At 38.8% G+C, this 13,519-nt stretch overlaps 1 protein-coding gene across 3 annotated transcripts in view; it reads left to right on the top strand.

The window, feature by feature from the left end:
* TSC22D1 (TSC22 domain family member 1) overlaps positions 1-13,519 on the top strand; it is a 134,205-nt gene that overhangs the window by 110,208 nt on the left and 10,478 nt on the right. Inside the window, exon 3 of one of the 3 annotated variants that reach the window (XM_078070337.1) lies at positions 12,376-12,512. The exons of the other annotated variants lie outside the window; for them this stretch is intronic. Within the exon in view, the coding sequence (XP_077926463.1) occupies positions 12,376-12,501 (126 nt within the window). The 3' untranslated portion in view covers positions 12,502-12,512. Of the gene's footprint in view, positions 1-12,375; positions 12,513-13,519 lie in introns of those variants that run through there. 3 annotated transcript variants of the gene reach the window in all.

Here is a 13,519-nt window from a genome sequence, read left to right as displayed (position 1 = left end):
TATATACTCAACAGTCTTCCCGTTTCTTCTGTTTCTTTAGAGCTTGTCCTTACTGACTTCACAGCACTTGAGGTTGCTCTAGCTATAGAAGTTTCCTTTATTTTCATGGGTTATCTTTGGTGGTCCACAGCATGGATTCTTTTATGCCTCTTGCTCTAGAGAAATTATATGTTCTTTCCTTTGAAAATACCCTTGTTCTACCTTCTCCTCAATACTTAAAAGCTTTTCTTTTGCATGCACTGCTGGTGTTTTTGAATCAGAGTGATATTAGACATGTTTGGGATGTTGAGTGAGTGCTTTTTTATATAGAAAAAATAACATTTGCAAAAGAATAGCAAAACATAATCTTTGTAGCACAACAAACGTGGTGCACCAACATACCTGGTACACATTTGAGATATACACGTTTGAGTATGTGTGTGTTTGTGTTTTTCCAGGTGACTTGGTTCTGCTGGTGCAGCTTCCTGCTTCTACCTTGTATTTCTTGAAGACCTAAGCATAAGCAAAAATTGAAGTGTGCCTTATACTCAAATTCTTCTTTAACATATATAAATTGTTTTGGAACAAATTCCGTGTTTTCTGAACAAGCTTTATTACAGAACTAATTGTACTTGATAGGCTCTTTTAATTAAAAAGAGAAAAGCATGGTCTGTAGTTTTAGGAAATTTTCTTGAATTATTTTATGATACTTCGCTCCCCTCCATATTCTCTGTTCTGTTTCTGAAATTCCTGTCATTCAGATGTAAGCCCTTCCAAACTGCTGTTCTTTCTTTTCCTTCCTATTTTTCCTTCTTTGGTATTAGTTGTGAGATATTTTAGTTTTAGTTTTAGTTCTGAGATATTTCTTCAACTTTGTTTTCCATTTATTCTAGTGAATTTTCACTGTGTTCTCATGATACCCATTTTTCAGTTTCCAAGAGCTCTTTTTGATGTCCTATTGTTGTCTTCCTGCTATCATTAGATCCATGCCTTGTAGGATCTTTAAAGTTTCCTCGTTTCCCTACACTCCCACCATTTTCTCCAGGTTCCTTTTTTCTGAGTGTTGGTTATGTTAGAGGATGGTTAGCTTTTGCTCAGTTGTTCAGCTGTGTAAGGTTGGGTCTTGTTTCATGCAGACTCTCATCTCACTTGCATGGTGCGCTTTGAGAAGCATGTGGTTTAGAGTGTTGAGTTCTTTAATATATATCAACTATCTTCTGGACTTCCTTTAATGCTTGCTTAATTTCCAGCTGGATGAATTAAACCCTCTTTTTTTTTTTTTCCCAGTCCCCCAAACTGCTGACATCTATCCTATTTTTTCTACCCTTGTGTGTTTAAACTGGATTCTCTATCTCCTTAGTGGTTTGTAGGTGGAAACAGAGATAAAATGCGCATGTTTTATCCACCACATTTACTCAGAAGTAGTTTTAAACAGCCTTGTTGTAGAAGAAACTAAATTCTCTGTAAGATTCTCATGGTTTCATGAAACTATCCAAACCAAGACTCAGAAAAAAGCTATCATTGCCTATCTAGTGCTTGAACTTTGTAGGCCGATGATTCTACAGAGGGCATCATTTATTTATACTTACACACGGGAAAAGATTGAGTTTTTATTGAGAAGTGAAAAGTGCCCCAAACTAATCTTTGAAGAAACTAGGGGAATACAAAGTGGAATATAAGAACTATTACTGTATTGCTATTAAGTGCACAGCAGTACTTCTTCAGTGCACTGTGTATCATGATTCTGATCTTAGTAAACATTCTCCACGCAGAGGAAAGAGGACAAGATACCGAAGCACAGACTATCTCCTGCATCGTATATTGCTCACTACGTGTTCCTGGGATGCTTCATGATAGCGTGACTTTGTTGGGACTCTTGACTATCAGAGGAGCATGTCTCTTAACTGTTCTCTCCATCTGAAAAGCTCTTCCCTGACTAATTCCTTCATTTCTTTCAGGTCTTTACTCAAAACACACTTTCTCAGGGAGGCCTTCCTTGACAACTTTGTCTGAAATTTACCCCTCTCTGATACTGCATGTCCCTGCTCTCATCTTGTAGTTTGTCTCCCCATACCGTCACTACCTCCGTCCTGTGCACGTGCTTTAACCCCGCCTGAACATGGGTTCCATGAGGGCAGGGATTTTGTTCACCGCTGAGTCCCCAGTGCTGGCACAGAGCAGGATTTCACTTTATATTTGTTGGATTTTCTCCACTTTTTCAACTATTTCCATATTCCAGCAATAACCAGTCTTTCACAACTCTGGGGATTAGAAAAATATGGTGGTGTCTGTTATGTTAATACTGCAGAAATATTTTTTGCTTTTCCTAGTGGTGGTAAGTATGGCCTTAATCAAGTCCCACAACTCCTTTGTGCCTCAGTTTCCTCATCTATATAAATGAGGACAGTAATGGTACCTAGATGAGAGAGCTGTTGGGAGGATAAATGAGTTACACGTAATGGGCTTGGACTAGGGACTGACGAGTCCGAAGTGTGATTAAGTGTTTGCTGCTATTATGATTATGATTATTATTACTGTTCATTTTCCTTCATTCAGTAACACCATATTGAGCACTTACTATATACTAGGTTCTGATATAGGGGCTTGGGACAAGCTGGTCAATAAAACAGTAAGTCCCTCCCCTTCCCAACCTTCTAGTGCAAGGAGGCAGACATTAAACCTAGTAACTCAATGGGAATGACACTTTGAAAACTTTCAGGCTAGGGAAGTGTTGCCCTCTGAGTGAGGCTGGGAGCACACAGGGGTTTTAGTGGCATTGGTCATGATCTTAGTTTGGTGGTGGGTTTGTGGGGGTTTATTCTACTGTTACGCTTCATAAGTGTTACATGTATTTTTTATGCTTTAAATACCTCATTAAAAAAATATCTTTTCTATTCCAAGCATACTGAAGTATTGAAACAGGTTAATTACTCACTTAACCTAGTTATCTTGATTAGGTAAGATATTTGATTTTTAAAAATCCCTTAATATTAACCTAATTGGTGCCCCCCTCCATTTATTAAAGGCAAAGTTGTTTTTAATTAACTCTGCTTTTGCTCACAGTGTCTATTTGAAATATTTAATTTTATGTAATTTATGCAGAATTATCCAGACTTGGGGTAAATGATGGGAATTTTGCTTTGTCACTGACACCATTTTAATGACTTTAACAAAACATCTTGTTTTATTCAAAATAATATCACTGAATTTTGAAAATATATGTAGTATTTAAATTGTGTAATAGAATGAAAGATTTTTAAATTTTCCACATTAGACTAAATTAGAGGAATCATACTGTGTTTTTACTTTGCCTTCAAATCAGTTACAAAACTGTTAAAGCCTATTAAGATTATTTCTTTTTATTAGAAACACAAGTAGTGGGGCGCCTGGGTGGCTCAGTTGGTTAAGCAACTGCCTTCGGCTCAGGTCATGGTCCTGGAGTCCTGGGATCGAGTCCCGCATCGGGCTCCCCGCTCAGCGGGGAGTCTGCTTCTCCCTCTGACCCTCCCCCCTCTCATGCTCTCAAAAAAAAAAAAAAAAAAAAAAAAAGAAACACAAGTAGTCTGAAAAATCAGTATATTTAAGATATAAATTACCCCAAAGTGTCTAACCATAATGACTACAAGTAACCTTTACAACTTTAAGGACAGGTGTAAAAGTTTTTTACTAAATTAACCATGCATTTCTGGGGTGTCTAGGAACTGTCTACCTTTTGGTTCTGTGTGGGAGTGGAGTTGTGCCCTGTACCAGCACCCACTGACTGGAATTTGTTTAAGCGTGGTGTTACCTTGGGCCAGTTGTTTGACCACTCTAAGCCTCAGTGTTTTTTATTTTTTCTTTACATGAAGAAAATAAGGGTACCTGCTACCTCAGTTGTAAGACTTAAATAAGAAAATGCACATATAACCAGTCGATTGAGAAGTCTCAATTTTCCAGGGTATGAATATGTGGTGGTTTTATTTTTCTAATAATTGTACCAGTTTTACCCTTTGCAAGCTCCTCCTTTTTGCTGTTTAATGGGGCTGCTTCACAGTATCTCACTTTAGTTCTATAACTAAAGTTAGTTTTCTCACTTACAGTTTAAGGAACTTTGGATTCTTAAGACTAGTTTTATTATTTAATGACTTTATATCATATTTGCTTCAAAGCTGTCCACTTCTGCCAAGGCAGGCTAAGCTTGTGTCTCTAGCAATTTGGAATGGAGATGGAGGGGCCTGGTCTATTCCCATATCTATCTGCCCCTTCCCCCCTTCCCTGAGCAGGCTCCCTTGGTGTGGGCCTGGGGAGAGGGAGAAGATGGATGTCCTTACCTCAGATCTTGCAGGGCTCTCCTTGGTCAGCCTTTATGGCTATTGTGTTTGTGGTCAGTGGGCGTGATATGGACCTGTGGTGGCCCCAACAGGCCCCACAGATAAGGTTTCTCCCCGTGTATCTCAACTAGTTCTTGCCAGTCCCTTCAGAGACATGACCTCGTCTTCCAGTTGCCCCTTCACTGCTGGCTTTATGCTGTATTCTTCTGGATCTCCCTCCATAACTATTTACTGAGGTGTCTCACTCACTGGGGAGAATAAACATGTAGTTTGATTTTGTTTCTTCAAATAACTGTTACTAATTGTGTCTGTTGAATCTCTCTTCCACACTGGTAGCAGGCTTCCTTATCAACATGTCAACGTATTTCCATCCCTTCTCAGTAAATGTTGGTTATTTAAACAGTCAGAGTTTTTAAAAAATTATTTTTTTAGAGAGAGAGAGGGAGGGGCAGAGGGAGAGGGGGAGAGAGAATCCAAGCAGGATCCACACCCAGTGCAGAGCCCAAAATGGGCCTTGATCTCACAATCCTGAGATCGTGACCTGAGCTGAAATCAAGAGTCAGCCGCTTAACCGACTGAGCCACCCAGGTGCCCCAGTAGTCACAGTTTTTTAAAACTCAGTTCTTCACATTTAGAAACTTGACTCTCATGTCAGAATCAGAGTGTTGTTTGGTTCTCACATGCTTGCCTTCTCTCCTCAGTAAGTAGTGCCCCAGCTCAGGGGTGTTGTTTGGTTCTCACATGCTTGCCTTCTCTCCTCAGTAAGTAGTGCCCCAGCTTTGGGGGATAGCGAGCTCAGAGAGGCAGAAGCCCCTGTATCGGCTGTTGCCAGGTCTGGCTTCTCTGTATTGGTTGCAGCTGCTTTTCTGTCTACCTCTGACTGACTGTTGGCTCTTCCTGTGAGGCAGCCATTCACATGCAGGCTCCCTCATGAGACATATTTGGTGGTTCATTGGAGAACTGACTTGATAGCTTCATTCCCAACCCCCTCCAGTCAAACCACCTTCACCCTCTTGCTTCCTGGTCTCTTTATCCAGTGTCCTCCCAGACAAGGCTCTTGCCACATGGCTCAAGCCTAGTTATTTTCTGTGGTGTCCACTAGGCCCACAGAAAACCCAGGTGTCTTTGCTGTGTCAAATGGCTGCACCAACGGTGTGCGGCCTCTCAGCCCCACCATCTCTTTCCCATATCCATTCCTGAGGTAATCTCATCCACTCCCACAGCTCCTTACCCCCACCCCCCCCACACAACTTCCAAATGTTTTTCTCAAGCCAGATCTCACTGAAATTCCAAAGCCATATTTTCCGCTGCCTGGGGTGTCCCATCAGTGTCATTTTCCAGAACCAGTGTCCAACTGCAGTGTCACCCCGGTGAATGTCATCACCTTTCACCCATTCACGTAATCCAGAAGCCTGGGACCCCTCCAGCCTCCCTTACCTCCCACACGCCAGTCCTGTCCATTCCATCTCCCAAATACCTTTTGCATTCATCCCCTCTTCTCTCTATCTGCACTTGTGGTTTTGGCCCTCACAATTTCCATTCTTTCATGGCAAGTCCCATCTCCTTTCATCTTGTACACTGTGGTCCAGGGGGCCTTGCTGAAACCCTTTTGTGTGGACCCCCATGCCCTTGGACAGAAGACCAGCATCCATCTTGTGGCCCATAAGGCCCCAGCCTGTCTTCAGCTTGTTAACTTTCTGCTTCTCTCTGCACCTCCCACCACTAACCCCCAGCTTCCTACTCCCTCACCACACTCAGCAGCTGATAGGTGCCACACTCAGCCTGCTGCTTTATGACCCCGGTTTTACCTGGCCGTGCCCTTTTCATGGAGTGTTCTCATTTTCTTTGTACCTTGCGGTCTGACTGCATGACTCCTACTTGTGTTTCAAGGCCCAGAGGCAGAGTCTTCTGCTCTCTAAAATGTCTCTGGCTTCCTTCTGCTAATCACCATTCTTTTTTATAAACCCAAATGATACCAGTTATCACATGTCTTTTCCCTGCCACCAGCTACCCCTGGGTCATTGAAAGCAGGGACTGAGACTTACTCATCTTAATAATTTTAGTGCCAAATAACGTTTCTGGCCTCTCATGGGTGCTTAGAGCTGAATAAATATGAATAAATGAAGGAAGGAATACCTGAAGAGCTAATGTATAGAAAGTTATTTTATTCTAGTTTGTATCTTAGCTCAGATGTATCATAGTGGCCACGTCTTTTACAGTAGTTGGCAATAAGTTGAAGTACTTACACGTTTGTAAATCATTGTAAATTATATATTTTTATTGTTTTTTTATACAACCGTTACAAAAAATTATAAATCATTACAAATTATGTATTTCCCACTCCACTGACCTTTGTAGTCCATTCAGTACTTATTATTTTTATTATATTGTCTTACTTAATTGTGAATATGTTAATGTCAGAATCTTGTTCTGGGTAAGAAATGGGAAGGAGATGCCAGGTGATGACCAGTAAGAGTAAAGATCTGTTTTCAGAGTGACGTGCTGTGAAGGCCACTTTCTCCTCTTGTCGCTGGCCACAGGCCTGCGGAACACAGCCTGCTTCATTCTCTCTGGTCCAGTTGGGCTCGCCTTGGCCCTTACTGCTCTTGAGGACTCTCCACAGAACTACCAGGGCTTAGGAAAGCACAGTTTAAAAATCATTCTTAAGCATGTTCACAAAGTAATATGCCTGTTAGTAGGCTGGGTCAGTGCGTCTGATAACCCCCCTCATGGCCAGGACCTCTTCCAGGGACTGCGGAGCACCTTTGCAGATTCTGGTATTCACTGGCACTGGGCTGATCTGAGTGCCTGACAGCCTCTCCGGTGTCATAATATAATACACACTGAGCTTGAGAGGGCTCACTCTCACCAAGAGCCCAACATCTTTACTCAGGACAAGGCCTGGAAACCCAGTAGTCGGGGTTTGCCATCTCTATACTCTTCCAGTTCTCATATTCCTTAGTTCATGTATAATATGTAGTGTGTGTGTATATATATATGTACATATACACACACAAATAAATATTGTATATATAATATATAAATAAAAAACATGTATATAAACATGAAAGTATATATCGATTTAGAATTCCTGGTCTGCATGTCTAGAAGACAATATATTGAATCAAAAGTTGATTCTATGCCTCATCCTACAATTAAGTGGATAAACCCTGGACAAAACCGACAATGTCTTTGAGCTTTCATTTCTAAACCTACAGAAAAAGGAAATTAGAACTACAGGATCTCTAAGGTCCATTTCAGCTCTAGAATACTGAATAGATCAGTTAAAGAAACCCTCAGGCCCTTTGAAGTCACGGAGCTGGAGACCATAATATGGAAATGTGTCCTTTGATCAGAGCAGAAGGTACTTATTAAACACGCATTGTGTCCCCAGCATACAGAGTTACCTTTCCAATTTGTTAATGCTTACTGAAGTCTGTAGTGCATTAGAAATTCAGTAGCTGTGTAATACCCCTGAATTTATGTTCACCTTTGTAAATAAAACTGTTCAGTTGAGCTTTATCTGATTGTTTTAGGATCACCAAAGGACTGACTGTAATGGCCCAAAGTGTTTCTGTATGCATAGAATAATGGTTAATCCAGTTCCTACTGGCCCTTCTTTCTATACTGCTCTTCGTTGATATCTTCTGGAATTTAACATGAAAATGTGGCTTAAAGTAACTTGTTCTTTTTAAAAAGTAAAAGAAGAGCTCGAAGTATCTATTTTCCATAGCTGTGCAAAAGTAAAATAGAAATGGTATTCGTTCTTGATAGGAGACTTGCATGAGGTTCTTGAAATAGAAAATCGTAATCAGGACAACTTTTTACTTCTTCAGATGTTTTATATAGCATATCATTTGGCTTCTAAATCTGAGATGCCCTTTTTGCTTGTGCCTCCTGATTTTCATAATCTACCACTATTAGGGAAAGTGATAATTTATGAAGAAATTTGGCTTTGAGGACCTTATTGTCACAGAGATAAAAAAGAAAAAAAGAATGCTGCCCATTTGAATCCTGTTGCTTAAAGACATTGAGTCTTTTTAGGATATGAGCATTCTTTTGGAATTTGTAGTTATGTTAAATAAGGCAAAGAAATATTTTTATTTTTTGCAAAAGATTTTATTTATTTACTTGAGAGAGAGAGGGAGAGAGAGCACAAACAGGGGGCCAGGCAGAGGGAGAAGGAGAAGCAGGCTCCCTGCTGAACAAGGAGCCCAATGAGGGACTTGACCCCAGGACCCTGGGATTATGACCTGAGTCAAAGGCAGACGCTTAACCGACTGAGCCACCCAGGTACCCCAAAGATTTATTTATTTTAGAGAGAGAGAGAGAGCATGCACATTAGGGGGTGGGAGGGGGGGAGGGGCAGATGGAGAGGGAGAGAGAGAATCTTAAACAGACTCTCTGCTGAGCACAGAGCCTGACATGGGGCTCAATCTTATAAGCCTGAGATCATGACCTGAGCCGAAATCAAGAGTCAGTCACTTAACCTCTAAGGCACTCAGGTGCCCCATGATTTTTAAATTTTTTTTTTAAGAACTTTTTTTATAAGATTTTTTTTTTTTTTAAGTAATCTCTACACCCAACATAGGACTCAAACTCAACCCCAAGATCAAGAGTCGCACACTCCAATGACTGAGCTAGTCAGGTGCCCCAATATATTATATAAACATATTTAAAATATATAAATAAATATAAAAGATTATATTTAAATTTTATTAGTATTTTGTTAGGGTTTTTGAAGTTCTCACACTTCAAAAGCAAGTATTTATTTTTTATTTTTAAGATTTATTTATTAGAGAGAGAGAGAGTGCAAGAGAGAGCACAAGTGGGAAGGGCAGAGGAAGAAGGAGGGAGAGAGAGAATCTCAAGCTGACTCCACCCCACCGAGTATGGAGCCCGAAGAAGGGCTCAATCAGATCATGACCTGAGCTGAAACCAAGAGTCAGACGTTCAGCCGACACCCAGGTGCCCCAGTATTTCTTTCTTTTTTTTAAATTTAATTATGTTAATCACCATACATTACATCATTAGTTTCTGATGTAGTGTTCCATGATTCATTGTTTGTGTATAACACCCAGTGCTCCATTCAGTACGTGCCCTCTTTAATACCCATCACCAGGCTAACCCATCTCCCTACCCCCCTCCCCTCTAGAACCCTCAGTTTGTTTCTCAGTGTCCATAGTCTCTCATGGTTCTTCTCTCCCTCAGATTTCCCCCCTTCATTTTTCCCTTCCTGCTATCTTCTTCTTCTTCTTCTTTTTTTTTTTTAACATATAATGTATTACTTGTTTCAGAGGTACAGGTCTGTGATTCAACAGTCTTACACCTTTCACAGCGCTCACCATAGCACATACCCTCCCCAATGTCTATCACCCAGCCACCCAGCCCTCCCACCCCCCACCACTCCAGCAACCTTGTTTGTTTCCTGAGATTAAGAATTCCTCATATCAGTGAGATCATATGATACATGTCTTTTTTTCGCTCAGCATAATACCCTCTAGTTCCATCCATGTCATTGCAAATGGCAAGATTTCATTCCTTTTGATGGCTGCATAATATTCCATTGTGTGTATATATACCACATCTTCTTTATCCATTCATCTGTCGATGGACATCTTGGCTGTTTCCATAGTTTGGCTATTGTGTCCACAATGTCCCAGTATTTATTTTTTAAAAGTCTTTTAACACTATGGGATTGTGGAACTGTATGGCACATGTAACTCTGTGGGACTTAGGAATAGTATCAGTATATCTGAATTAGAACTCTTGTAGATTAATCACCAACAAACTTATAGCTTTAAGAACAAGGTAAAATTATAGTTTAAAATTCAGACCCAATAATACATTTCATAATAGAGAAATTAGTTATAAAATAGTCATTTTAGTTCTCTTCAATGAAAGTGTTCAAGTCCTTGGATTATATCTTTTTATAGCTTTTTCTTTTTTGTTTTTATTTTAAAATATTTTTAATCAAAATAATATATATATACAGGTATCAAAGTAGTCAAATCCATAGAAACAGGAAGTAGAATGGTGGTTACCAGGGCTGGAGGGAGAGGATAAAGAAGAATTGTTTAATGGGTATAGTTTTAGATGTGCAGGATGAAAAGTTCTGCTTCACAACAGTGTGAATATATTTAGCACTACTGAACTGCACAGTTAGAAGTGGTTACATTGGTAAATTTTATGTTTTTTACTACAATAAAAAAATATATGTACATGTATAAAGACCAAATAGAATATACAAAAAGTATAAGCAGTTACTTTCTTTTTTTTTTTTTTTCCCATTCTTCCCAGTGTGCTACCTAGGAGGCAGCCACTTTTTTTTCTTTCATTTTTGAGGATAATTTACATATAGTAAAATTTCCCTTTTCAGCATATAGTTCTAGAAGTTTGCACAGACACAGTGAGTGTACTGCCACGACCATCAAGAAACAATTCTGTTACCCGCAAAAGCCTCCCCTCTTTTACCCCAAAGCTTTGGCAATCTGTGATATGTTTTTCTGTCCCTATAGTTTTGCCTTTTCTAGAATGTTATATAAATAGAATCATATATATAGCAGCCTTTTGAATCTGGCTTCTTTCACTTACTGAAATATATTTGAGATTCATTTGTGAGGTATTTTCATTTCATTGTGAGTAGTTAATTTCATTTCATTGCTGAATAGTATTCCATTGGATAGATGTACCATGGTTTGTATAACCAGTTGAGTGACATTTGGGTTGCTTCCAATTTTGAGTGATTATGATAAAACCACTCAAAACATTCATTTGCAGATTTTTGTGAGAACATAAATTTTCCTTTCCCTTAATAACTTGGCTTGGGATTATTGGGTTTTATGGAAAGTATGTTTAACTTTATACGTAACTGCTAAACTGTTTTGCATAGTTGTTGTAACATTTTGCATTCCCACCATCAATATATGAGCATTTCAGTCACTCTGCATTCTTGTCAACAGTTGGCATTTTTAGGTTTAAAAATTTTTTTTAATGTAGCCATTCTAATAGGCATGCAGTGGTATCTCATTATGGTTTTAATTTGTGTTTCTGTAATGATTAATGATGTTTAGCATTTTTTCCATGTGCCTGTTTACCATTCATATATCTTCTTTGATGAAGTGTCTTGTCTATTTTTTTAATTGGGTTGTTTGTTTTCTTGCTATTGAGTTTTGAGAATTATTTATATATTCTGGATATAGGTTCCTTTATCAGATATGTGACTTGCAATATTTAATTCCAGTCTGTAGTTTGTCTTTACATTCTTATAGCTATGCCTTTCAAAAAACAAATTCTTCATTTTGATAAAGTCCAGTTTATTGGTTGTTTTTTTCTTTTTTCTTTCATCAAGTGTATTTTGGTGGTGTAGCTAAGAAATCTTTACCTGATTCAGGGTGCCAAAGATTTCTCATATGTTTTCTTGCAGGAGTTTTATGGTTTGGGATTTTACATTTTGGTCTATGGTCCTTTTTTTTTTTCTTAAAGTTTTTTTTTTTATTTGAGAGAGAGAGAGAGCGAGCAGAGCAAGCAAGAGAGAACACGAATGGGGCAGAGGGGCAGAGGGAAAGGTCGAAGCGGACTCCTCACTGAGCAGAGAGCCCAACTAGGGGCTCGACCCCAGGACCCTGAGACCATGACCTGAGCCGAAGGCAGTCACTGAACCGACTGAGCCACCCAGGCACCCCTAGGTCTATGGTCCATTTTAAGTTACTGCTTCATATGGTGGGAGGAATTGATCAGGTTGGGGGTTTTTGTTTGATTTTATTTTATATGTGGCTATCTAGTTGTTTTAGCGGTATTAGCAAAGATTGTCTTTCTGCATCGAATCAACTTTACATCTTTGTTGAGAATCAATTTGCTACATTTGTATGGGGTCTACTTCTGACCCCTCTCTTCTGTTCTATTGCTCTATACCTCTGTTTTTCACCAGTACTGTACTATCTTGATTAGAGTAGCTTTACAGAAAGTTTTGCGATAAGGTAGTACGAGTCCTTCAGCTTTGTTCTTCTAAAATTGTTTTGGTTATTCCAGTTCCTTTGCCTTTATATGTAAATTTTTAAAAAGATTTTATTTATTTATTTGTCAGAGAGAGAGAGCACAAGCAGTGGGAGCAACAGAGGGAGAAGCAGGCTCCCTGCTGAGCAAGGAGCCCGATGCGGGACTCGATCCCAGGACCCTGGGATCACCACCTGAGCCGAAGGCAGACGCTTAACCGACTCAGCCACCCAGGTGTCCCTACATGTAAATTTTAGAATCAGTTTGTCATTTTCTACAAAAGGTCTTCCTGGAATTTTGATTGGGACCACACTGATTCTATATATTAATTAAGGGGAGGAGGAACTGACTGACATAATGATATTGAGTCTTTCAATCGACGAACATGTTCTATCTCACCACTTTATTTGGTTCTCTTTTGTTCCTTTTATGTTTTATAGTTTTCAGCATAAAGATCTTGTATATATTATATTAGATTTATACCTATTTCATGTGTTTTTTATGTTATCATAAATGGAACTTTGTAAAATTTAAATTTTACTTGTTTGTGCCAACATAGAGAAATACAAATTGATTTTTCTATATTGAATTTCTATTCTATGACCCTTAAACATGCTTCTTGTTAGTTCTAGTAATTTATTTGTGGATTCTTTGGGATTTTGTACATAGACAATCATCTGTGAATACAGATATATTTTTTTCTTTCCAATCTGGATGCTACTTATGTACTTATGTATTGATTTATTAATTTTTGCCTTATTGCCTGGCTATTAGTTCAGTATCAGATTGAACAGAAGTGGTTAGATTGATTACAATCTTAAAGGAAAGGCATTCATTCTTTTACCATTAAGTATGATGTAAGATGGATGTGTTTTATAGATGCCCTTTATCAGGTTGAGGAAAATCCCTTTAGTTCCTGTTTTGCTGAAATTTTTTTCGTGAATGGATGTTGAATTTTGTCAGTTGCTTTTTCTGCATCTATTGAGATGATCCTATAATTTTTCTTTAGTCTATTAATAGGGTGAATCACATTGATTTTCATATGTTTACCTTGCAATCCCAGGATAAATTCCATTTGGTCAGGATGTATTTATTATCCTTTGTATGTCTAGTTGGATTCAATTTGCTAAAATTTTGTTAAGAATTTTTATATCTGTATTTATTGGCCTGTAGTTTTGCTTTTATTTTATTTTTTCTTTTATGATGTCTTTGATTTTAGTATTAGGGAAATGCTG

Source organism: Halichoerus grypus, chromosome 4 (assembly GCF_964656455.1).
Source record: "Halichoerus grypus chromosome 4, mHalGry1.hap1.1, whole genome shotgun sequence".
Lineage (NCBI taxonomy): Eukaryota > Metazoa > Chordata > Mammalia > Carnivora > Phocidae > Halichoerus > Halichoerus grypus.
Note: the sequence above shows the minus strand (reverse complement) of the source record. Positions and strands in the feature narration are given on the sequence as shown.